This window comes from Coccinella septempunctata, chromosome 3 (assembly GCF_907165205.1).
Source record: "Coccinella septempunctata chromosome 3, icCocSept1.1, whole genome shotgun sequence".
NCBI lineage: Eukaryota > Metazoa > Arthropoda > Insecta > Coleoptera > Coccinellidae > Coccinella > Coccinella septempunctata.
Window position 1 is genome coordinate 11,009,682 of NC_058191.1, and position 26,217 is coordinate 11,035,898.

The window sequence follows — 26,217 nt, forward strand, 5'->3', positions numbered from 1 at the left end:
ATTTGATGTTGAAAAATCGTCAAATTGGGTACTTTGACGGAATGCAATTTTTTTTAGAAGATACACACTTATGTAAAGTCACAGATTTAGCTAGTTATTTTGAAGATAATTTTGTTTTTCCAGGGGTGGCACAGCACATTATGAATACTTAAAATGGCTATATATTTTCATCAGAGCCGAATCGGAAAAAATGATATAGAAAAAAAGTGTTTCTTTTGACCTCAAGAATCTACTGTTAAAATATTTGTACGAGTCGAAGGCTCACCTTATACCAAGCTTGTACCTGAGAGCAGAAGCAGTTCCGAAGTAAATTCGGAAACATGAGATGTTATTCGTCATTATACTACATATTTCTGACAATCAAGTAAAATACAGATTTTAAAATTGAGTGAAAAGTAACGCACAAAATTCATATTTTTAATATTTACTATTTCGTAGAAAAATGCTGGAATAGGTCAATTTTTATTTTATGTTGCGCAACTGGATGTTACATATAAGCAGTTTATGATGCACCTTCCACGCGGGGTGGAGGGTTGTTGAAATTTGTAAATGCCAACCATAATTTTCAGGCAAGATATATATAGTTGCTGAGGCTGCTTTGGTCATTGATGAGAGGTTTTTCATCAACCCAGGAGGTATTGATGTTTTTGAAATGTTCTTTTGAATTGATGAAAACACTCACAATCTTTCACAACTCTTTCATCGATTACTACCCTCCTAAAAAGGCTCGTTTTGATAACACTTATAAAACATCGAATAATCCTACAGTGCATGCCATATATGGCATTGACGCCAAACTATATGAAAAGAGTAAAAATTCGATTTCAATGAATTTAACCATTTCATTCTTAGAACTACAAAAAATTGATGAAAATCCCATTAATCACCAAATCATTAACAGCAACTGCCTTTTTTTTTTGGTGTAGCAGGGGGACAACTGCAAGTAAGATGAACCACCCTCTTCTGAAGGGGAACAAGTGTGGGGATACTCACTCTCCTGAGCTCGAGACCCACTAAAAACCCTTAACTGCTTCTTGAATATTGGTTCCGGGCATTTGCCTATAAACCGTTCATCTCTTGGTCGGTTTTCTTCTCGCACACTATCGTGCTGGGATTTATGTGTTTATCCTCTATTGGATTAACACTTTATTGAAATTTTCAATAAGTTTCTGTTGTTATTTTAATCTCTTTTTAGTTGATCTCTTGGTCTCCTTCGATAAATTCGCATTCTCCTTTTGTCTTCCTCTGGGTCGTAGTCCACTAGTCTCCTGAGTTCTTGATTCGGATGGTTTTTCGCTGTTTCGAATAATTTCTCTGCTTTTCTGTTCATGAATTCCGTGATGGATTTTAGGTCCCTATAAATCTGTCTATTCCTGACAAATCAAGGTGCATCTATTGCACAGCGTAGCAGCTTGTTTTCAGTGGCCTGAATTCTTTTGATATGGCTCTTTGCCGCTAAACCCCAGGCAACTGATCCATAAGTCAGTTGAGGCCTAGCAATGGCTTTGATTATCTTCAATTTTGTCTCTTTCGATATGTGGCTTCTCCTTCCTATCAGAGGGTAGAGTTTATTCATCGCTGCTTTCGTTTTGTCGATTGCTTGTTTGATATGGTTTTTCCAAGTGAGTCCTTTGTCAAGCGTTATTCCTAAATATTTGGCTTCATTTTTCCAATCGACTTCTTCGCCGTCAACTTCTAGATTCGTTGTGGATCGCAGTCTTCTCTTCTGAAGTAATATTGCTCGGCTCTTTTGTCTATTGAGCTTGATTTTCCATTTTATGCACCAGTCATTTGTTTCGTCAATCGTTTCTTGTAGAACTCGTTCTATTACTTTTGGGTTGCGGTGTCGAGTTGCTATGCCTGTGTCGTCAGCATATAAAGTTAGCATGGTTCTTCGGGATATCGTGAATTTATATGTTGTACAGAAGTGGCCCAAGTACTGACCCTTGGGGTACTCCAATATACCCCTATATCTCTTGTTGTGGAGCATTCTCCTTCCACTTTCACGTAAAATCTTCTGTTTTTGAGATAATTCCCGATCAACTTGCATATTTTGATCGAATATCCAGCACATCTCATATTATATATTAAGCCTTCACACACAAATTTGGGGCTACTATTTGAAAAAACTCAATAATACTCCACCCCTCGTAGAGGGTGCATGACAAACTCAACATGAAAAGGTGCATAATTCAAAATAAAATTCGACTTGTTCCAGTATCTTTCCACAAAATGATAAATACCGAAGGTATGAATTGAGTATGTGTTACTTTTAACTCGCTCTGTATAATTTCATGATAATAATAGTACAAGCTCACAGGGCTTCTGAGAGCTACTACGATAGGTACCTGGATGGAGAATCAGAATAACATAATGATAATAGGGTTGCAAAGTGCACTTCTCAATTCATATTATCCGGCCTTTTCACTCCTCACACTCGAATCTCTGTTGTTTTTCCTGTTGCCCGTGACATTCCATGCTTACTCCTTAAGCTCAAGTTAACCTCCACTGAGTTCAAAGTTTTGAACCACGCCTTACTCGGTCGACTAGTTTGTTTACATATTATTACATCCTTCATGTTCGATTATTCTGAGCAACAATTATTAATTACTACTATTTACTATATAGATACGTTTCTACTGATTATATATTGTTGTGCAACAGAACACACGGGACAATAAAAAAGGAAACAATTCCGCAACAGCATAAACAACATTGATCTATTAGGCCATGAACGGACATTGGATAAATCGGTGATTAACTCGTCAAGACCCAGGTGAAATGATGTAGTAGAGTAACCTCGGCACGTTGGTCAATACAAACGGAAATAAAACTGCAATGTCGACTACTTTCCATACATGATATCTTAACGTGGATACTCTCGTGTTTCTGCACCTACCCGCCCAAACTTTTATGTATGGCGACACTGATTTCCTTACTTAACTATGGTCTGGACAGGTTACACGTAGGACGACAGGTTAATTCTCATAAATACAGAGACAGGAAATGAGAATCGGTCAAAATCCATGTTACCATGAAAATCGTCATGTTTTCATTTAGGTGATTATTAATTTATCGCATGAATTTTCTTTTTCTGTTAATTGAATACTCATTCTACCAGTTGGGAAAAATATACCGAACCCATCTAGGTATGTAAATACTAGTTGCAGACAAATTTGAAATCTAGGTCCAGATTCCATTTGAAGAAAAGGACCTAGTAGTATATAAACCAGCTAGTAAAATTTGATCAGGATATACTTCATCGCATACCTAAGGATACACAAGTCATGAAGGAAATATGGGAAAAAATTGCTTAGAAATCCACCGACACTTAACCACGCGTATCGCATTACTTGAGTTATAATACGACTTATAGTTAAGAGAGAAATTCGGTATTTACTCGAATGTGTCGGATTAATGTAAGGAGAGATACTTTGGACCCTGTAGAGTACCTCTACCAAAAATTAGCCTGTCAGAATAGTAAAAAAAATGATCATTCTACATACTCGAGCGTGTCAGATTGAGATTTATGTGGTTAATTATATGTTGAAGTGAATATATTCTCTTAAACTGACAATTTAAGGGTGACGAAAATGTGTGGGAGGGCGCCAAACTTGTGAAAAAAGTCACGTGTGTATTCTAGAGCGCGGTGGCTTTTTTCTTATTTTGAAGCTAATGATTCAAGAATAAGGAAAAAAATATAATCTGACAGTTTCAGGAAGCCGAAACAATAAAAATTGGACATAAAGGTCACAAAAATCAGTTTTTTGGAATTATCTCTTCTCCTGGGCTTCAAATCCTTTTCGTATTCATTTTTAAAGTTGTAGAGTATAACATTTTCTACAAATTTTATCCGAAGCCATTTTTTCTACCCTCGAACATTTGTGGGATATATGACGATGAATGTACATTAGACTAGGTTTCTACATTGACCTTGGCCTTTCGCATGTGTGGCTAAGCTCCTCGCCCTTAACGTCTTCTAACTCGAAAACGGTTAAGAGTATGTAAAATTGTTTCAGACAATTGTATAGAATTTTCTCATCTACAACTTTTATAATGAATACAGAAACGATCATGAAGGTAGATATTTAAAAAAAATGCCTTGTAATCATCTTCAAACTGTCAGATTAAGAAAATCCCCCCTTTAGGTCCAATTAACAAATCCTCCAAAAATCTGACACACTCGCATTTTTTTTATTTTTTTAACACTTTCAACTCTTCCTTATAGCCAGCCCTACCAAACAACTAAATATAAATTTATTATCGCAGACATGTAAGGCATATACAGTACTGAGTACAGTACATTAATCTGACATGCTCGAGTATGTAAGTGACAATTTTTTTTACATCTTTGAAAACCTGCAGACGCTTTCCCCACCGGTGAAAGTGCATACATCATAGAACCGTTTATTCTTTCTATCATCTAGTCTTCAAAATCCACTAGGTCTCCCCAACTAATAGGAGACCTTTCGAAAATAATCATCTAGACTATACTATATTTTTTAGGTTTTCCCCATATAAGGTGTTTCAAAAAGGGTGACCCGTCCGGTCTCTAGGATTGGCAGAAAACTGAAAAATATTTGGGGTTGCTCATTAAAGGAATTTTGTAACGCCATCCGTATTCAAGATAATGAGCGTTGAGGAAATAAAAAATAATTTCAAGAAAGGAAAGATCTCAATCCCAATTTTTTAATATGTATTCGTTTTATCGATGGGCATGGGGTCTCATTCACGAAAATTTTTATTCACATAATGCATACTGAGTAATTATATGTAGGTAATTATTAATAACTCTATCATTACTTTATTATTCAATCATCGGTTTTACCAAGAGTACCTTTTTGGTGCTGGTTTAAGTTCATTTGAAATTTTGATTAATAAATCTAACCTTGAAAAAGTTATATTCAATACTACTTGGTACGAACCGTGGCCCCATGGTTCTTCACGAAATATTAATATTTGCGGACAAAAAATCACCTCCTGAATTTTTTTCGCATTTCCAGTAAACAACCTAAAATCCATGATAAATTCTCACTTCATGAAAGGAGTTCGAGAAGAAACCTTACGAAAATCCCTGTGGACTAACTTCAAGTTTGCATGCCTTGAAAGATGGCCGACAAGCGACAAGGTATTCCTCTCTGAAGAGAATAAAAAAGATGAGGAAATGATAGGAAAAAAGGCTTGAGGCAAATTAAGTCCAAATCCGATTTCAATCGCTTCGAATCTTTTTGAATCCCAAAGCTAATTGGCACGTTTGATAGAGTTGGCGTTTGAACCATTATGTAGCATTTTTTTCAACTCTACAAGTCTACTACTCAAAAGTAAACCTGCTGCCTCATATGTTCGGATATGTCGTATTTTTGAAACAAATACGATGGGATTTACAAATATACCAAAAACAAAAATGAAAGTAATCCTCGACGAGTATGCAATAAAATAGACTGGAAGGAAAACAAGAAGCATGAAATTCAGGACGAACAAACGTTTCGAATTTCAAGGGATATCGTTCACAAAGAGTCGAAGACAAAAAGGTGAAAATTGAGAAGTTTATGTTGTGTTTATCCTTGAGATTTATGTTGCTAGAATCGTTATTAAGCCATAAAGTTCAACCGGGTTTATTCAATGAATTGTAATATTCAGAAACCGTTTCATTCGGATTGTTATTTCGTTATAATGAGGCTATTTCCATCGTCATAACGGAATTTTTTATGAATGATCAATATACTGTTATATATTTTTATACCTTGCGATGAAAATAAAACAGGGTTCGGGTCGAAACAAACAAATTTATTTCCACAAAATAAAGATGCCAAAAAAATCATTTCACTTTTCTGAAAAAATTATGCCATAAGGAGTAATTTCATTTATTCCAATGACATAAACTTTGGGAGTGATTGGTGATTTTGATGTGTTATTGAAAACATGCCGTTTTCGTAAAGTGGTAGTTGATGAAAGAAAGTACCTATCAATTACATTTTCGTTTGTTTTCGTTATTGTGATTTTTATTATTTTTATAATTCACCAACTTCTACCCTACGAAAAAAACATGTTTCCGATAACACTTCGAAAACATAAATCTCTTCTGGGTATTTCGTTTACCTCAAAATAAATAAAAATAGAAAAAATTTTACTTCGATAAGTTTAACCATTTCATTCCTATAATAAAAGAAGTTTTGTTAAAATACACAACCAATTGTCAAAACATTCTCAGAACAATAAAAGGTTTATCTTTTTATGTCCCCAAAGTTGATGATTATAATGAATTGATGCAAGGATTGTTACAAACAATATAGGATGAGTCAATATACAAGAAAAAAATAACAGACAGAAACGAATCAAAAACAATTGAACAATTAAGAGAACAATATTCAACATTTCCCAACATTATCTGAACTCTCTGTCGATCAACAATTCATGAACACCGTAGTAACATTTTCTCAACTGTGAAGACGAATTTTTTGAAAGGGAGCATATTCTGATGGTTCCGAAAAGAATCTGGAAAGAGCTCACATCACCATTAGGGTTACCATTTTGAAAACTCAACTATCCTCAACCCTCAATCGAGGGTGTTCAACAAACACCTCATTTATTCATGAAAAGTTGCGTATCTTTGAAAAAAAAACACCTTTTCGAAATAGTAAACAACGGAGATATGAATTTTGCTCCCCACAGTCTACATAAAATCCTGATGATGCATTTAATTTTCAGACGAATTTCTATCTTGAGAAAGAATAACAGAAAAGTTCATTTGAGGATGTTCGTCAGTCACATGATTCCGTTAATTTTTTTCATAAAAATAGATTTCCTGAAACTTTTTAGGGTTTTCACTCCCAATCTCTGAAACAAAATCAATTAAAATAGTTAAATAAACGATTTGCTCCTGCGTAAATTCTTGCACTTATTTGTCAGGAGCAAATCAACTAGAAAAAATTACATTCCCTGTATTTGTGGTAAAAGGTAAAACTTATACAGGTGAAACGTCCAGACCTTTAGAAATAAAAAAACGCGAACAGAAAATTATTATTGAAAATAGAGAAATTAATAGATCACAGATCGCAGATCACGTTTGTTCTAACACAGGAGACCACATGATGGATTGGAATACGGAGCCGGACCATTATAAACGAAAGATTAAAGAGTACGTGTATTTTATTGGATCAAAATAATAATTTGGCAGATTATTCGGTAGGAATAGATCATATTTGGATCAATTTACTGAAGAAGGAACTGTCATCCGGTAATTTCAAAATAAAATGAATCAACGTTCCTCTATTTCTATGTATTGACAATTAATGTCAAACAAAAGATACAATTCAGAAGATTTTCGAAAATTGATTTTCGTCTGATGAAGGAGTCTGATATAGACTCCAAAACGTTACAATATAAAAATATAATTTCAAAGTTTTTTATTTCCAGTTCATTGTCGGGGTAGAGTGAAAACTCTAAAAAGTTTAGGGAAATGCAGAATCCTCCCAGAATGAATTTCAATCGATATCCAAAAATACATTCACAATCGAGAAATCAAAATCGGAAAATTGGTGAAAAACTCAAACAAAAAAATTATAGGGAAACAATTGGGAGAATTTAAAAAATGTTATATGTTTGAGAGATACCAAAATTGCGATATTGTGTGAAGGGTGTTTTCCATTGATTATTCATCTGAAAAAAAAACTTTTTGTATCGATAGGAAAGTCGACGAATTTTGGAATATTCTGTATATCACAAACCGAGTTTTTTTTCACACTAAACTCATCCTCGGGATCTCAGTGACCTACTTTCAAAATTTTAGCTCCTCAAAATATGAAATGTCTTTTCTATGCCTATTCTTGGAATTTTTTTGTGGAAAACCGTTAATATATCTCTGAAAGTATCAGGAATAGGAAGAGAAATGTAAGTGACAAAAATACTCAGATGAAGATAGAGGAGCTAAAAAAGTTATAATACATAAGGTGTTCCATTTGAAATAATGAAGTTTGTAGCGGAAATTTAGAAATATCATCTGTTTTCACGCGGATGACTTTCTTGTGTAAGAATCAGACCCGTACTCGAAATTTGATGGCATTGCATAAGACTTCGGGGATATACGGAATTTTTCATGATATAACTAACTGAGTTTTTTATGATTTGTTATCTCTGAAAATACCCTGTGTAGATGAGTAAACATACAAGTTAAGCTAATGAAATTTACCAAAATTTGAAATAAGCATAGCAGTAATCGCCCATTTCTGAATGCCATCAGGAGACTATTGTGCCTTCGAAATATTTTCTCTCCATTACGCTCTAGAATTCAATGTTTTTCGTGATAAAACTTCGTAAGTTTAAATTATATTCGAAATTAAGAATGAAATGTGCCCAGATAATCCAACGATTAGAAATCAATGAAACTGAGAATACTGAATATTGTGCAGGTGAAATTTTAAATTTTATTATCAACATAGTGTAATAAGTCTTCGGTAAAAGGATTTTTTTAATAGGTCAGTGAATAGTTCAATCCTGGATGCTCAAGAAGGTTAACCATCCAATGGAACCTTCGATATGAAACAATTTAAATCTGGGCTAAACGCTTAAGAGTAGACAACAATTTCCCTCCATGAGAATTCTTCTATTTCACTCAATTCTTGATCTATCAGTTTCCTCACGTCCTGGTTGTTCCAGCCTTATATGAAAACATAGCTGAAGACTGATGATACTTTCAATTACGGTTGTTGACACATCAACCCCGTGAGATAAGTTCGTTCGCCTTCCGTGTGCACATTGGCCTCAGCAAACACCAACGGTCGGCCAGCTGTTCGACCACTGCACTGAAACAATCGTTTGTTGTTGCACATACGTACCAATTTAATTATTGCCTCCCTGGGGGTCACTATTTATAGCGGCCTGAGGCCCGCATTACTGTTCGTCTGCCTTTAAGTGCCCGATTATAGTAATCGGGGAGGTAGAATGGGACAGAATTGGCTGTTAGTCATCTTTGTGAGGGGTCGGGTCTGTGAGCCTTACCCAATCTTACGGACACGTGCTAAGAGTAATTTTCGAATGATGGCCGCGGTAAGAGCCTCGCGGGAGGTTGATAAACCTAGATTGACATGCTGGCCATTAATATTTAGATAAGAACTCATGCAATTGAGATGGGGGAAATTGAGCGTGATGCTTTACGGCTGCCATCATTTCTACCGTTATGAATAAGGGATGAGCGAGAGAGAGAGAGAGAGTTGAAAAATTAGAACCTAGAGATGCATTTGTTAACTGAAAATCTGCAAATAGGACTTCGTTAATGGAAGCGTAGAAAATGTTACATTAGAAACGACTGAATTAAAAACAATTGCTCATAACTAGTGAGAAGGTACACTAATAATAATTTAATAATAATCACCCTAACAGCAAACAATACAATTCAAAATTTGAGAGAGCTCAGAAAAGTCATCTAAGGCTTGTGTATGAACTCTGTCCAATCAAAGTAATGGATAAGCTGCATGACTATGAAATTACAAACACAATGCAAAGAATATAATCAGAAAAGTTCAACAGTCAAGCAACCAGCGATGTGTTCTACGCTTCAGAGAATAGTAACTTTGTGGGCTTTTCAGATAGGTGGGAAGAATATTGTGGATCTGTGGCAATCTATAAAAATCAGAAGATCTGATCTTCTCCCTGGTAACCCTGAATCCTCTTACCATCACATTTTGTGTCTGCCTTACATTCCAAAGCACGCGATATATGTGAGTAGGGTGAGTAGACTTACCAAATGATCCTGCAAAACTAGAAGCATACTCAGTACTAATTAATTTTCAACAATAATGTCACATAAGTGATCTATGTGTGAAAGATCAGGAGATGTAGGGGGCCAAGGCAGCAAAACTACTTGATTGTCTTCAAATGACTCAATGTAATTCTGGATGCATGTGGTCTGGCATTATCTTGTTAGACAACGTCATGTTACCTTTAATCAATACCAAAGATGACCTACTTCCATAAACAATAGCCCTCCATATCATTATTCTGACAATGACTTCATCCCTAAAGATAACAGTAGTTTTTGATATATTTCATAATAATAATATGTATAATAATAATATTCCAAGTTTGCATAAATTATATATGCCACCATGGCAGAAACGACTATAAAACAAAACAGAAACTCTAAGAAGAGACTGACGGAGTACTTGAAAGAGAATCGAGGTACGAAAATAATAATAATGGCTAAGGAAATCATGACTAGGAACAGAACACACAGAACGAAAGATAAAGAATACTACAGCTCACCACTGCCTTGACACATTAAAGCAGAAACTAAAACTCTGTATGCGAAACGTCTGAGGAGATAGAAAAGCAATGATAGCAGGAAAGGGGACTATAATAAGAAACTTTTTACCGGTCACTCACATCGCCTCTAGGAGAAAATGGAAAGTTACCACCAAAGAAAACCATTGAACAATTCCGGTCAGAGCAATTATCTACGAAACCTCAGTTCAATGGAGATATTAGATGGATTGAAGATGACAAATCTGAAGATCTGAATTACGAACCGATGCAATATGTCATTATCAAAATTGAAATAGTGAAATCAGCTATCAAAGAACTTCACAACTGGAAAACACCTGGACCTAATGGTTTACAGAACTCCTTGATCAAGAAACCTTGATTAATAATAATAATAATAAGATTTGAACCGTGGCAATAAATGAGGTCATCAAATATCACATGACACAACATACCTGTTACCTAAAGACCAAAGGAATACAGAAGATCCATCCAAATATCGATCAATCACATGTCTTCAAACTTCCAACGCTGAATAAGTGAATCACATCGTGCATTTCAAACCGCATTTATAACCATTGTTAAAAGAATAACATCATCACCACTCAACAGAAAGGATGCGCCAAAGACAGCCAAGGATGCAAACAACCGCTAATAATAGATTCAGTTATCCTTCCGGAAGGTTATTTCCTGAGACAGAGGGATTCATCATTGCCATCCAAGATCCAGTGATTCCAACAAGGAACTATATGAAATATATCGCCAAGGACACCTCAATGGCTTTATGGCTGTGCGACACATGAAACCATCCAGCACATCACCGGAGGATGCCAGAAGTTCGCAGCCTCAAAGTACAAGAATAGACATGATTTTACACCAAGAATTGGCAATAAAATACCAACCTACGTAGTCAAAAAAGGTTCCTTATTACAATTACCACCCAGACTATGTATTGACTATGTATTGAGAATGATCATCATAAGCTCTACTGGGATCGCACTGTTCTCACAGACCAGAAAATTACGCACAATAGACCTGACCTCATATTACTGAATAAAGATCTTCATCCACCTGGCGATTCCAAATAATAACAACCTACTACAGTCCCTGGCCAGTTTATTAGACGCACTGAGGATTTTTTTTATATTTACGGGTTTTGCCCGAGGAAAAAGCAGAATATTTGAATTTCATTTCCACAGAATGTCAGTTTTATCTACGACTCTCATTAAATTGTTCTATTTGGCATTTATTTTTGATGCTGTAGTGTAAGTACTTAAGTATGATTCAGTACTATGTCTTCCAGTGGACTTCTTGCATTCTGCAGGTTCGGACGTTATTTCGATAATCCACATATGAAATCATTATCTTCGAATGCAGCAAACCGAAAAATTCTGCATTGATAGTATGAAACTCTCATAGCTACACAGGGTGGCTCAGCAAAATATTAGAATTTCATGTTCAATCATCAATAAATCAATATTTTTTATTGAATATGATATATTATATGTGAAAACCATTTACAGATGAAGTATATGTAACATATACATTCAATTTAATAATTCAATATTGAAATTTTGCATCGAATCAATGCGTCTAATAATATGGCCAGGGACTGTATATAGACACATCGATAAATTTTCAAAATACAGAAACCTCGAGGAACAAACCAGGAGACAATGAAAGTTGAAAGATATCAGGACCATTCTTATTGTCATTTCATCAACAGGCCTGATACCGAAGAAACTGAAATTGGACGAAACCATCTATAGTGTCATACAAAAAGAAGTACTGCCGTACTACTGCTGAGGACGGCCAGAAATCTTCGGAATGCTAGAACATGCAATTAGATACTATATGTCCATTAGAATAAAAGATTCAGACATTTTCATCAAATTCATTTACTGTTGTTTTGCTGTTTATGAATATGCTTCATATAAGAATAGTTTCATCTTCTAATTGCCAGATGTTTCTGCGCATCAGGAAGCTGAGGGATTGGCGCCTGCACAGTCAACACACCATCAGCGCTAAGATTGCTCTGTACGGAATCCGGACTGATACCTTGTGGTAGCATGAACTGCTGGTTGTACTCCCTGTAAACCCTCTTCGTACCGTCGTTCTCCTCGTGTTTGGCGTGCACCAGAAGATGGTTATTTTCCGTCCTAACCTCAATCTCCTCGGGCGTGTACTGGCTGACGTCGAATCTAAGCTTGAGTTCTTGGCGACCGTTACCCGCGTCTTGGATGAGAGGCGTTGTGAAGCCATGCGGTGAGGTGAAGGCTCTACTGAACATGGCTTCCTGGAACCTGTTCATCTCTTCTTGCATCGCCTTCATTTCCTTGCCGAAGTTATCCCACATGTTATCGAATTCGCTTGTCAAGACGTTCGTTTTACTGAGCCTCACTGGAACGTTGTAGGGATGGTTGCCTTCGGCCATTTTGAGATGACCTCGATTGTGTTCGGAATTGATGAAATGGGGTTTCTTAATTTCGGGATGATTATGAATTTGTCAATTTCGAAATGATTGACATTTGCGTTTATGCAAAGGGGAAAGTTTCATAGAAATCATCTACTGGTGCGATATAATGAAAATTATCATTCGTTCCATCTATTTCACTACCAGACTCAGAAGCTGCGAATGTGTGGATTATTTATTCATAGCAATTATATGACACACACACACACAGCTAGCAGTACCTACAGTCAGAGGGCTCAGCACAGTGAAGCTATGTAGGTACCCTATTTCCATCTAAGGCATGGTCACTCTTTTTTTGAGGAACTACAGCAGATGTGGAAGCACCAATCGCAAAGAAAACTTTAAATCTTTTAATTTTGACGTATATTGTGCACAGTTATCAAAGAAACTCTTTAAGCGGTCTTTACTGGTGCTAGCAGTCAGATCTAGCTGCCGTTTGGCGAGTGGATTCGCGTACTTTTTTTCGTCTGTGCATACTGAAATTGATATTAGGTCTCGGAAATGAATGAATTCTTTCAAACTCGTAGTCTTCACTCAAAATACTATTTCAAAGATTTTTCAGTAAGTTGATGTGTGACTTTAACCTCTAAAGTGGATATTCGAAATAAAGGGTGTTTCAAATTACGCGGTTTTTTTTTAAAAATAAATAAAACACATAATTTGCAATCGTTTTCAAAAACTTTTATTGGTAATTGAAGTATCAGTCATGTCATTTATGTACGAAAAATAATATCTGCCAAATGGCCTCCTCTTGCAGCTCTACAGTCGTCTACTCTTTTGTTCAAATTTTCAATGAAATTTTGACATAATTAAGGCTCTAACTCACTTATGACACGAATTATTTCATTCTTCAGTTCAGAAATCGATTGTTGATTATTCTTATAGACCTGGCTTCTCACATAACCCCCAAAGAAAAAAGTCCAACGGTGTCAAATCATATGATCTTGGTTGCCAATTGACATCAGCGTTTCTAGAGATTATTCGTCTCAGGAAATTATTGTTTCAATAAATCAATTGTGTCATTTGCAAAGTGAGGTGTTGAAACCAAATGTCCTCTTTATCAATATTCTGGCCACAAAAATTCGATTATAACCGAACCGGTCTCTTGAAATTTGTTAATAATTCAACCAACTTTGCTTTCAGATGGACGATAATGTAAACCATAAAATTCACGTAATTTTCTAAAAACACTTTTCACAGAACGCTGATTGTCATGAAATGACTTAACACTTTGAACGCGTTGTTGTACCATGTACGAAGCCATTTTTATAAATGTCGTACATCGTACTTTTTAAATGCCAAAATTAGACGAATTCGGTGCGCCAGCTATATCTTATTTGGGCACAATAGACCTTAAGGTCGCAGTGAACTGTAACCCCTTCTCACTATACTATATCTTATTTATTCAAAAAAAAAAAAACCCGCGCAATTTGAAACACCCTTTATAATAAAAAATTGGTCTCCAAAATAAATTAAGGGTTTGAAATTTGGTGCACATATCCATAGAGTCGTAAAAAACGACATTCCGATTAATTCATCATTTGCAGAAGGGTGAATTTCACTTCCCTTCTCAAGGTCCACAGAAAAATTCGAAAATAGGTGTAAAAAATGAATAAAGATTTTGCAGTTCGGTCTACGTATTTATAAACCCGTAAGGAACGATATTTCGAGAGCTTTTACTTTTGCAGAACTTGGAAAGGTGAATTTCCCCCCTTTTCTCAGAGTCTACAGAATAAATCGATAATTAGTCTCAAAAATGAAGAAAGGGTTTGAAATTCGGTGTACATATTCATAAGGCCATATAAAACGATATTCCAAGAGCTTTTTCATTTGTAGGACTTGGAAGGCTGAATTTCCCACCCCCCCTACTCAGAGTCCACGGAATAATTCGAAAATAAGTCCTAAAATGAATACAGGGTTTGAAATTCGGTGAACATATTCATAAGGCCCTATAAAACGACATTCCGAGAGCTGAGTTTTTTCATTTGCAGGACTTGGAAGGGTGGCTTTCACCCCTCATCTCAGAGTTCACGGAATAAATCGAAAATAGGTCTAAAAATTGAATAAAGAGTTTGAACTTCAGTGTACGTTTTTATGAAGCTCTAAGGAACGATATTCTGAGAATTCTTTCTCAGAGTCCACAGAATAAATCGAAAATTGGTCTTAAAAATGAATGAAGGGTTTGAAATTTGGTGCACATATTCATAGAGCCTTAACAGGGTTATTCCAAAAGCTTTTTCATTTGCTGAATTCGGAAGGGTGAATTTCACCTCCTCTTCCCAGAGAATTGACACGTACGCCTTAAGGTGCATTTACACCAAACGAGCATTGTTTTCGAACGTTTCAAAACGTTTCGAAACGTTTTGAAATGTTTTCAATCGTTCGAGAACTCAGAATGGGAGGTGTTCACACAGCCCGCGCCTGTCCGAACGAGCAGTTGTTCTTGATAATTCAACGAGGTCTCTCTAAAGTGCACCGACATGGCACCCTCATTATCTATAATGCAATTAGTAAAAATTGCAATAAATTGCAATTTTTACTGAATCTATAGTACTCAGAGTCTCTGATAGTAATAATCTCTCAAATGAACTCTACGCCAAAGGAGGAGACGAACAACCTGGGTGAATTCTTTTCTGAAAGGATATACCCAGCTGCTAGATGACTTGAGAGCGGACGAAACTGAACTTTTTAGAAATTTCTGCCGCATGTCATTATCGGACAAAATTGAGGAAAAAGTGTCAAGAAAGACACCAATCATCGAGAGAGCATTCCAGCGTCGGTTAGACTGGCACTAACGATTTTTGGCTACGGTAGGGTGACCAGACGTCCGTCATTGTGACGGACAGTCCGTCAATCGTCCAAGAAGTCCGTCACTGGAAAACGTCCGTCAAAATGTCCGTCAAAGTCTTAAATTTAATTCAGTATTTTTCTCAAGATTATTTGAGATGGATATTAAAAAAGAAAGTGCAAATTTATGGAAGATCTTTCGAAAGAATTTCCATTTTTTAAAACACAAAACTTGATTCTGAAGTCCAATGTACGAAGTGTTTGGGCCAATTCAGAATGCATTTGGAGGAAGAAGAGATAATGTACGGCATGTTTCAAGGTACGAACATAAAAAAAAATTTAATGCAGCAGCGTCTTCCTCCCTGACCAAATATTTGAGGCATTCAAATTTTGGGGATGAAGAAGCTTCTCTAGAAACGCCTGAAGCACTCTTCTCATTCCACAGTGTAATGCACACCCATTATATTAATATTATTAAATTTTCGTTCTTGTGTTGTAATAGACTTTTATTATTTCTCTATTTTCAATAAATAGATTTTTTTTATCGCCATACCTTGTAGGAAACTGAGTAGCTGGAATCATATACAGGGTGAGTCTTTTAGACTCGTACAAATATTTCACAGTAGAATCTTGAGGTCAAAAGAAACACTTTTTTCCTATACCGTTTTTTCCGAATCGACTCGGTTTAAAAGATACAGGTTGTTAAAAAATATAAAAAAAAATGTTATTTCTAGGCTTTATCGAATGAAATGAATTTGGAAATATTGTTTTCGAGTAATTTGAAGTTCAAAAATAAAAGATATCTGTGAAATTCGAAAAATTGGGTAATTTTGACCGAATGCAACTCTTTTTGAAAGATCCACAGACGTCACAGATTCATTTAGTTATTTTGAAGGTAATTTGTTTTTCCAGGGGTGGCACAGCTCATTATGAAAACCTAAAATGGCTTTATCTTCTTATCAGGGCTGAATCGGAAAAAATGGTAAAAAAAAATTTTTCTTTTGATCAGGTCCGTCCGTCATTGAACATTGGATAATCTGGTCAGCCTAGGCTACGGGAGATTCTTATGGTGTCATGTACCTTTACCGAATTTCAAAACCATCAATATCGAAAATTATTATCGTCTGTCTGTGAAGCCATCGTAAATGGACTCCATTTCAAATGGATTGATTAATTATAAAATCACGATTCAAGAGATCTCACCAAAATTCAAAATAAATTAAATGCCAAGACCCAATAACTTATCACGGTCCACCGGTGATTTCGATGATATGACGCCAGATGTGCAAGGAAATCTGAATCCCTTTGATGATTCGTCGGTTTACCGACATGAGATGGAAAGGGATCGAGCATTTTAAAACGTTTTGAAACAGGCTTCGTAAACTTTATTCGGCGTTGATGAGTGTTTACACCGCCTGTGCATATTGCGTGCATTGTTCGCAAACAGTTCCTTATAATGAAACGTTACTTTACCGGCATGTGGCGAAATGAGCTCGAACTCTCTGAAACGTTCGAAAACAGGGTTTGCGAACTCTGTTCGGCGCCGATGACTGTTTACACCGCCCGTACTACTGTTTGCAAACAGTGTTCGCGAATAATGCTCGTTTGGTATAAATGCGCCTTTACACAACTTAGCACACAATGACTTCTTCTTGTTCCCTTTAAGGTGCATTTACACCAAACGAGCATTGTTTTCGAAGGTTTCAAAACGTTTCGAAACGTTTTGAAATGTTTTCAAACGTTCGAGAACTCAGAATGGGAGGTGTTCACACAGCCCGCGCCTGTCCGAACGAGCAGTTGTTCTTGATAATTCAACGAGGTCTCTCTAAAGTGCACCGACAGGAAACACTCATTATCTATAATGCAATTAGTAAAAATTGCAATAAATTGCAATTTCTACTGAATCTATAGTACTCAGAGTCTCTGATAGTAATAATCTCTCAAATGAACTCTACGCCAAAGGAGGAGACGAACAACCTGGGTGAATTCTTTTCTGAAAGGAAGAAATTATACCCAGCTGCTAGATGACTTGAGAGCGGACGAAACTGAACTTTTTAGAAATTTCTGCCGCATGTCATTATCGGACAAAATTGAGGAAAAAGTGTCAAGGAAGACACCAATCATCGAGAGAGCATTCCAGCGTCGGTTAGACTGGCACTAACGATTTATGGCTACGGTAGGGTGACCAGACGTCCGTCATTGTGACGGACAGTCCGTCAATCGTCCAAGAAGTCCGTCACTGGAAAACGTCCGTCAAAATGTCCCTCAAAATCTTAAATTTAATTCAGTATTTTTCTCAAGATTATTTGAGATGGATATTAAAAAAAGAAAGTGCAAATTTATGGAAGATCTTTCGAAAGAATTTCCATTTTTTAAAACACAAAACTTGATTCTGAAGTCCAATGTACGAAGTGTTTGGGCCAATTCAGATTGCATTTAGAGGAAGAAGAGATAATGTACGGCATGTTTCAAGTTACGAACATAAAAAAAAATTTAATGCAGCAGCGTCTTCCTCCCTGACCAAATATTTGAGGCATTCAAATTTTGGGGATGAAGAAGCTTCTCTAGAAACGCCTGAAGCACTCTTCTCATTCCACAGTGTAATGCACAATCATTATATTAATATTATTAAATTTTCGTTTTTGTGTTGTAATAGACTTTTATTATTTCTCTATTTTCAATAAATAGATTTTTTTTATCGCCATACCTTGTAGGAAACTGAGTAGCTGGAATCATATACAGGTTGAGTCTTATAGACTCGTACAAATATTTCACAGTAGAATCTTGAGGTCAAAAGAAACACTTTTTTCCTATACCGTTTTTTCCGAATCGGCTCGGTTTAAAAGATACAGGTTGTTGAAAAATATTAAAAAAATGTTATTTCTACGCTTTATCGAATGAAATGAATTTAAAAATATAGTTTTCGAGTAATTTCAAAAATAAAAGATATCTGTGAAATTCGAAAAATTGGGTAATTTTGACCGAATGCAACTCTTTTTGAAAGATCCACAGACGTCACAGATTCATTTAGTTATTTTGAAGGTAATTTGTTTTTCAAGGGGTGGCACAGCTCATTATGAAAACCTAAAATGGCTATATCTTCTTATCAGGGCTGAATCGGAAAAAATGGTAAAAAAAATTTTTTCTTTTGATCAGGTCCGTCCGTCATTGAACATTGGATAATCTGGTCAGCCTAGGCTACTTATGGTGTCATGTACCTTTACCGAATTTCAAAACCATCAATATCGAAAATTATTATCGTCTGTCTGTGAAGCCATCGTAAATGGACTCCATTTCAAATGGATTGATTAATTATGAAATCACGATTCAAGAGATCTCACCAAAATTCAAAATAAATTAAATACCAAGACCCAATAACTTATCACGGTCCACCGGTGATTTCGATGATATGACGCCAGATGTGCAAGGAAATCCGAATCCCTTTGATGATTCGTCGGTTTACCGACATGAGACGGAACGGGATCGAGCATTTTAAAACGTTTTGAAACAGGCTTCGTAAACTTTATTCGGCGTCGATCAGTGTTTACACCGCCTGTGCATATTGCGTGCATTGTTCGCAAACAGTGCTTTATAATGAAACGTTACTTTACCGGCATGTGGCGAAATGAGCTCGAGCTCTCTGAAACGTTCGAAAACAAGGTTTGCGAACTCTGTTCGGCGCCGATGACTGTTTACACCGCCCGTACTACTGTTTGCAAACAGTGTTCGCGAATAATGCTCGTTTGGTATAAATGCGCCTTTAGATGAACTGCGTTTTTTACGATTTTTATCTCCCGAAGAAGCTCTTGAGGCATGCTTCCGAGCTATCCTATCCCTAATGCAAAGAGTCTTTTGAAGTGTATAAATGAAGACTGTTTTCAAAAGTAATGAAAATAATTCTGATAAAATCACATTGCTTGTTCTCAAAACATAACATCTAACATCGTGCTGGAAAATACTGACTAACTTAGTGAAAAATAGAACAAGAACATTACTGCTCGCATTACCGGCTCGTAATATTTTAATATTTATTCAGTATTCAGCGTTTTTCACTCGTCAGGCCATAGACCCTCTGGAAGGATACATGTCTTCCTCCGATATAAAAAATTCCCACAACATAGTTATTTTATTCTGCATCAAAATATATGCGACTCTCATCATACATAAATATGTAAAACACCCGAAAAAAAAATTTTTTCATTACAGCCCGGGCGGATATTATAGTTTTTCTGCTTTCAATGTAATTCATTAACCAACTCGACCGAAATGGCCACGCCATATGCGAATTTACACCCTAACACAACACGATACTGTCGTATTAATTAAAACGGGACTTTCTTCATGTCGCGGCATTGTTAAATGACCTATATTCCGTTTCATTATTCGGTGCAGAGGTCGAATAGCGGAAATGACTACTGGAGAAATTCGATAGACACTCGACGTTTTTTTTTAACGGGAATGGGCTTGTATTTCACGTGTTTCGTTAGCTCGAAGTGAATGGCCTTTTTGCAATCTCGGGCCTGTTATGTAGTGGGTGTAGAAAGAGAGATATATCGCTGGTATTCTGGTATTTGTTAATCCGCTGTTGGAAGGTCAAAATAGACGAGAATTATAAAAAATCCGATGTGAAACTAATAGTGAATTATCTATGAAGTATGCAGGATGTTATACAAAAAGATAATATCACCATGTTCTCTACAACTTTTCAATGATTAGAAGCAATAGTTTTTTCTAAGATTGATAGTACTGGACATATTATTGTAGTTCCCCTTCAGCAGATTCCTTCATTTCAGAAGATGCTCTGATAAGTTGATTTCTTTTTCTTAAAATTCAGATTAAAATTTTTGTTACAAGAGTTAACTATTAAGATATTTTTCTGCAACCTGATCTTTTGTGCTGCTTGTTTCCTGGAAATCTGCTCATTTGAAAGAGTGGAAGATTTCTGTGGGTATTTTTCATCTGGGCGGTACTATTTTCAGATTTCGAAGTATGGTAAATTTTTTGTGATTTTTTTTGATCAATTAGTGATCAAAATATTCCAATTAGGGTTAGGTATCTATTGAATTGAATTGTAAAATCCTCAGTTCTCAGTTCATTATGAAAATAAAAAGTAAGGAATTTCAATAGTTCGAAAGTGTGCAATTGCGGGTGTTTCACTAGTCGAAAAGAAAAATTAATTTCAAACACAACGATCAAAACATTCACTTTTTGTAATTGCATTTTTTTTATTTCAGGAAACATCTGCGCTGTGTTTACTTACAAGTGGAAGGGCGAAGAACTAGCAACATTGACGGAAAAATCAAATAAAGTATTCGTACATATCACTGTAGCGTCGAAAACAACTTCGAGAGCTGCTAATATAAACAGGTAAGAGAATTTAAAAAAGATGGTATAACGAGGTTTATTGCAACTTCTACACAATTTCAACATACCTGAGACGAAAGCACAAAATGCATCACAATAAACAAACCAAACGACAGATGACTAAGCTATAAAAAATTTCGAATTCCAATAACTGTTAATGTTCGCTCCCGGTAGTTTTTTGTCAGTATGCGTGAATGTTCCTTTAACTATCTTCTTTACAGTGTTACCTTTGAACTACTATTCGTAAATAATTACGGATTTCTGCAGGCTACTTAAAACATCCAGAATTGCAATTCTCCTTTAAGCTTATGAAAACATATTGTCTTACAGATGAAAGCAGAATACCACCAATAATTTGATATGGTATGACACATGAACTTGGATCGTAATCATAAAAAGAATCTATGAATTAATAATCTGCAGATTTTCTCATCCAAGTCAACAAAATGACAACATCGAATATTGTGTTTCCATTTCTTCAAGAGTTTAGAAATGTTATTGAAAGACTCCATTCATAAAGATCACGCTCATGAAGATTCCACTCCATTTTACATATTCCTCCTTTTCATTGAAACCACGCAAATCGCTGTTTTCAAACTTTGATACATATCTGATAAAGAAGCTATTCTTAAAATGCATATTTTTCTCGCTAACAACCTGTTTGTAATAGGTCCGATAATGCTGCTTTTCCCACTGGTTAAAAATAGCCGAATCAAAACAAAAACAACAATTCAACAGATCAAGAAAGGTCGTTTCCATTAACTCGAACGTTCGCCTCAAAATGTAAAACCTGTGTGTCAGCTTCAGGTTTTATCGTTTTATGTGCGTGTGTGGTGTATGAGATTGATCATATTCATCGTCGAGAACGTCGAAAATTGACGTCAAGTTAGAAGAATTCTGTAGGAATAAATATTTCGGAACTGCAATAAGTATTCATGAAAAATAAACCACCATTATATTATTATATAGGGTGTATCTAAATAACATCGAATAAATGTAGTTGGGTATTTGGTATAAAATTTTTCGAAAAACCTTTCACCGAAAAAGTTACACCCTTCCGACAATAAAAGAAATGTTTTTATTTTTACAATAATATTCACGTCTTTTTCAGTTATGAAAACAATGAAGGATAATGGGAATCTTAGAACATAGATTCATGGAATATGGAATGGAAAATAAACATTCCAAAGACTGGAGTGAGATAGTTGCTTAGTGTCGCCAATCACAATTGAGACAGTTGATTCGGACACCATTGGCGCATCAATTTTCAGTACGAATAGACAGGACGCATGTGAATTTTTCAATAAAACGCTACTGTCTTAGTGTCGCGCTAGAGAGAGAAACATCGAATGTGTGGACTACAAACAATTCATTCGTAGCTCTGAATGCCCATTCCATGTATCTATGTTCTTAGATGGGAATAGGACAGCCTTTCAAAAACAACATTTTAACTAAGCGACGTTTCGTCTCTATATTCAGACTTCTTCACAGCTAAAAATATGATAAATCAAAAAACAATAAAGGACATCAAACACACAAGAGAGACTCACTCAAAATTAATCGTTGTAGGCTAAAAAAATCATTGAATTTACAGGGTATGAGTGAAATCTCAGTCAAATATAATACATGATTAACAAATCACAGAAAACATCAAACTTAAAAATATCGAAATGCAGGAGTAGAAATGAAACAACTGACATTTTAAACATGAGAATATTACCTAACCACAATGAAAACATACGTGGTGAACTACGATAAACAAAATACACATGTTTATGTTATTCTATCTGTAAATTGGTCTCTATGAATTTTATGTATGTTTGTTGAATTATTTCTCGAACCACGATTTTAAACATAAAACAACTGTAATTAGGGGGTTGATTCATAGAGTCAATAACCTAAGTAGTCCTCAATTCAAGATTCGGATGGAAACCATATAAGAGTAATTCTCCAACTGAATGGTTATCATTAATATTAATTAGATTAGATTAATAAAAAGAATGATCGCTCAGACTAGGAACACTGGCTTTAATTCTAGAAAACCTCAGGACACATGTGAACGTGACCAAACTGTGAGGTATTACAGTTTTCCATTGATACCATCATTGTCTTCCAAGCTGTACTCAATGTTAAGGCGAAATCATGTTTCTGCAGAATTGGTCTTTTATAAAACTAAGAAGATAGGTGCATTGTTTTCTAAGTAGTCCTCAATTCAAGATTTGGATGAAAACCATATAAGAGTAATTCTCCAACTGGATGGTTATCATTAATATTAATTAGATTAGATTAATAAAAAGAATGATCGCTCAGACTAGGAACACTGGCTTTAATTGTAGAAAACCTCAGGACACATGTGAACGTGACCAAACTGTGAGGTATTACAGTTTTCCATTCATACCATCATTGTCTTCCAAGCTGTACTCAATGTTCAGGCGAAATCATATATATATATATTCTTTTGAATGTCAGCAATACATTTTTAGTTATCAAACAATATAGCATATGTATGAGTTTTAGCAAAGGTTAGTGTAACGGGGTACCATACAATTTGGAGTATGATACAAATACCATGTATGAACTGTGACAGAAGTTATATAGGGCAGACGAAGCAATATTTACACAATAGAATTAGAGAACATATTTATGTTCGCATTTGCGATTGCCAGACGAAACATTGTAATAAGATTAAAAAAACAGTTTTGGCCAAACATCATTTTGATGAATTACATGCGTTTGATTTTGAAAATGTAAAGGTGTTGGATTATGAGGATAATTACTATAAAAGATGTACTAGCGAAATGATTTTTATTATTATTAATTCCTCAGTCATAAAAGATGTATCAGCGAAATGATTTTTATTAATATTAATTCCTCAGTCAATGATAAAACGGACACAAGAAATTTGAGTGTGGTTTATAGCAACCATTTAAATCTGCATAAAATTCATAGAGACCAATTTACAGATAGAATAACATAAACATTGTATTTTGTTTATCGTAGTTCACCACGTATGTTTTCATTGTGGTTAGGTAATATTCTCATGTTTAAAATGTCAGTTGTTTCATTTCTACTCCTGCATTTCGATATTTTTAAGTTTGATGTTTTCTGTGATTTGTTAATCATGTATTATATTTGACTGAGATTTCACTCATACCCTGTAAATTCAATGATTTGTTTAGCCTACAACGATTAATTTTGAGTGAGTCTCTGTTGTGTGTTCGATGTCCTTTATTGATTTTTGATTCATCATATTTTTAGCTGTGAAGAAGTCTGAATATACAGACGAAACGTCGCTTAATTAAAAAGTTGTTTTTGACAGGCTGCCGTAGTCCCATTATCCTTCATTGTTTTTATTTTTATTTCCCCTGCATATTAAGCTGAAGACATTGTTTGTTCCCTGTTTCAGTTATAAAAGACTCAAATTAGTTGAATTAGAAGTTGTCAAAAAAACTTGTGAAGACAATGGGGTTTTGGAGACTAATCATTATGAAGCCTTAGATTGTACTTATCGAGATCTCCTCTAATCATGCGTGGGTTACCCAAGTAATGCAAAAATCTACCCTGAGATTTATCTAGGGTTAGGCGATTGATGTAAACCGCATACTGCGGGTTTCTCATTGCTAAAGACATAGATATGTATAATAAGGACAATCTATGTGTGTCCACAACAACTTATTCTTTCTTAAAAATCTCAAAACACACTCGAGGTGAATTTGCAAATTCTTGAGTGTATGCAAAGCTTAAGGTCTACTATTTTATTGGCACAACAGAAACATTTCTTCGGATTGATTAGTTCCATATATGTATTGCGTGGTGTCCCAATACATTCGAGTATGACGTAGTTTATTTACATGAATACACTCAATACAGCTCCTACTCAAATAGAGCATGAGTAATTCCTAAGGCCGTTAACGCCATAAATTTGCGTTTCCTGGCGAATGAGGACAAAATATATCTAGGAAATAACATTGGGAATATAACATGAATATATGGATGTATATTATCTGGAACTGCCAATTCTAATGCAACCTCATTCAGATCATGAATAATTCTCCAGTGTGTTGTAATGCGGAGAGCAAAAACATTTAGAACGTACGATAAAGCAGCTGCAATTCATTCCTTCGACATTTCATTCGTAAATTCGACGTTGTTCAGCTTGAACTGAAAAAAGTTCCTTCGCGTTTCGCTTCCTCTGCGAAGTGGACCTTGCATGGTATATTCCATCAGCCCTTGAATATTAATTCGTTAATGCGGCAGCGTTCGTGATTCTAAATTCTAACATTCGTGCTAGTCGATAATCTCGAGCACTCTTCGGAAATGGCCTCCGATATGCTTTTATCAAGATGAATCTGGTCTCAGATGCCGGTATACAGATTGAATTAGATCACTTGGGAGAAGGTATAAGTCGTTCTGTGTAACTCACAGAAAGCGTTCTTGTTAATATGAAAGATAGGCACAGTACATTGATGTTTTCGAAGTGCTTTCGAAAATATGCCTTTTTTGTAGGATATTTGATGAAGGAGGAGAACGTGTCAATTATTAATATATGTTTATCTATTTTTGTAATACTGATTTAATTTCAGACGATTCATCTTACGAAAAATGCACGCTTTCGCCTCATAATAAACGAAAAGAGTAACATCATCATCATCATCATCATTGCTGAATCTCGTTACTGATAATAAATCTACAGAAAGACTCAAAAACAAAACTATCAGTGCGATCAAACACATAATTCCTTAGATCTACTTGCGACTGTGTGCCTCCTGTGACTGAAGAGAAGAGATCTTTCCACACTCCGGGCATGGATAGTCACCAACCAGATCTGGCCGCCGCTGTATTCTTCTCGAGTCTCCATTATAACTGTGGACCAAAGACCTCCACTGTGATCTGTCTAAAGCTAGTTGTTACCAGTTATGGCATTAACTGATTTTAGGGATTGATGCAGTATATCCTCAAACCGCTTGTACAGGCGTCCTGGTTTCCGAGCTCCCTCGGTGAATTCGCCGTACAGAGCTATTTTGTGAAGTCTTGTGTCTTGCATCCTCAGAATGTGGCCGCTCCATCTGAGTCTGGCCCTCGTTACTTGAGTCTCAACTAAAGTTATACAACTCGCGCGCTGCAAGACTTTTGCATTTGAAACTTTGTGGAACTATCTGATGTGCATTATTTGTCTTAGATGACAATGTTGCGTTTGTTCAAGCTGTTTGATGTGTCGCCTGTGGGGCATCAAGCTTTCGCTTCCGTAAAGAAGCGTTCGGAGGAGCACTGCTTTGTAAACAGCTGTCTTATTCTTCAGATTGAGGTCGTGATTTTGAAACACTCTGTCCTTTAGC

General features: G+C 35.7%; 2 protein-coding genes across 2 annotated transcripts in view; one reads left to right on the forward strand and one right to left on the reverse strand.

Annotated features, from left to right (window-relative positions):
• Window positions 1–26,217, forward strand: part of LOC123309209 (protein goliath-like) — a 96,411-nt gene that overhangs the window by 47,881 nt on the left and 22,313 nt on the right. Inside the window, exon 3 of the mRNA XM_044892195.1 lies at window positions 20,752–20,884. Coding sequence (XP_044748130.1) covers window positions 20,752–20,884 — 133 coding nt within the window. The remainder of the gene's footprint in view (window positions 1–20,751; window positions 20,885–26,217) is intronic.
• LOC123309210 (protein lethal(2)essential for life-like) lies at window positions 12,138–12,801 on the reverse strand. Its single transcript, XM_044892196.1, has one exon. It carries the CDS (start codon window positions 12,689–12,691, stop codon window positions 12,203–12,205), a length of 489 nt encoding a protein of 162 aa, XP_044748131.1. The 5' UTR covers window positions 12,692–12,801; the 3' UTR covers window positions 12,138–12,202.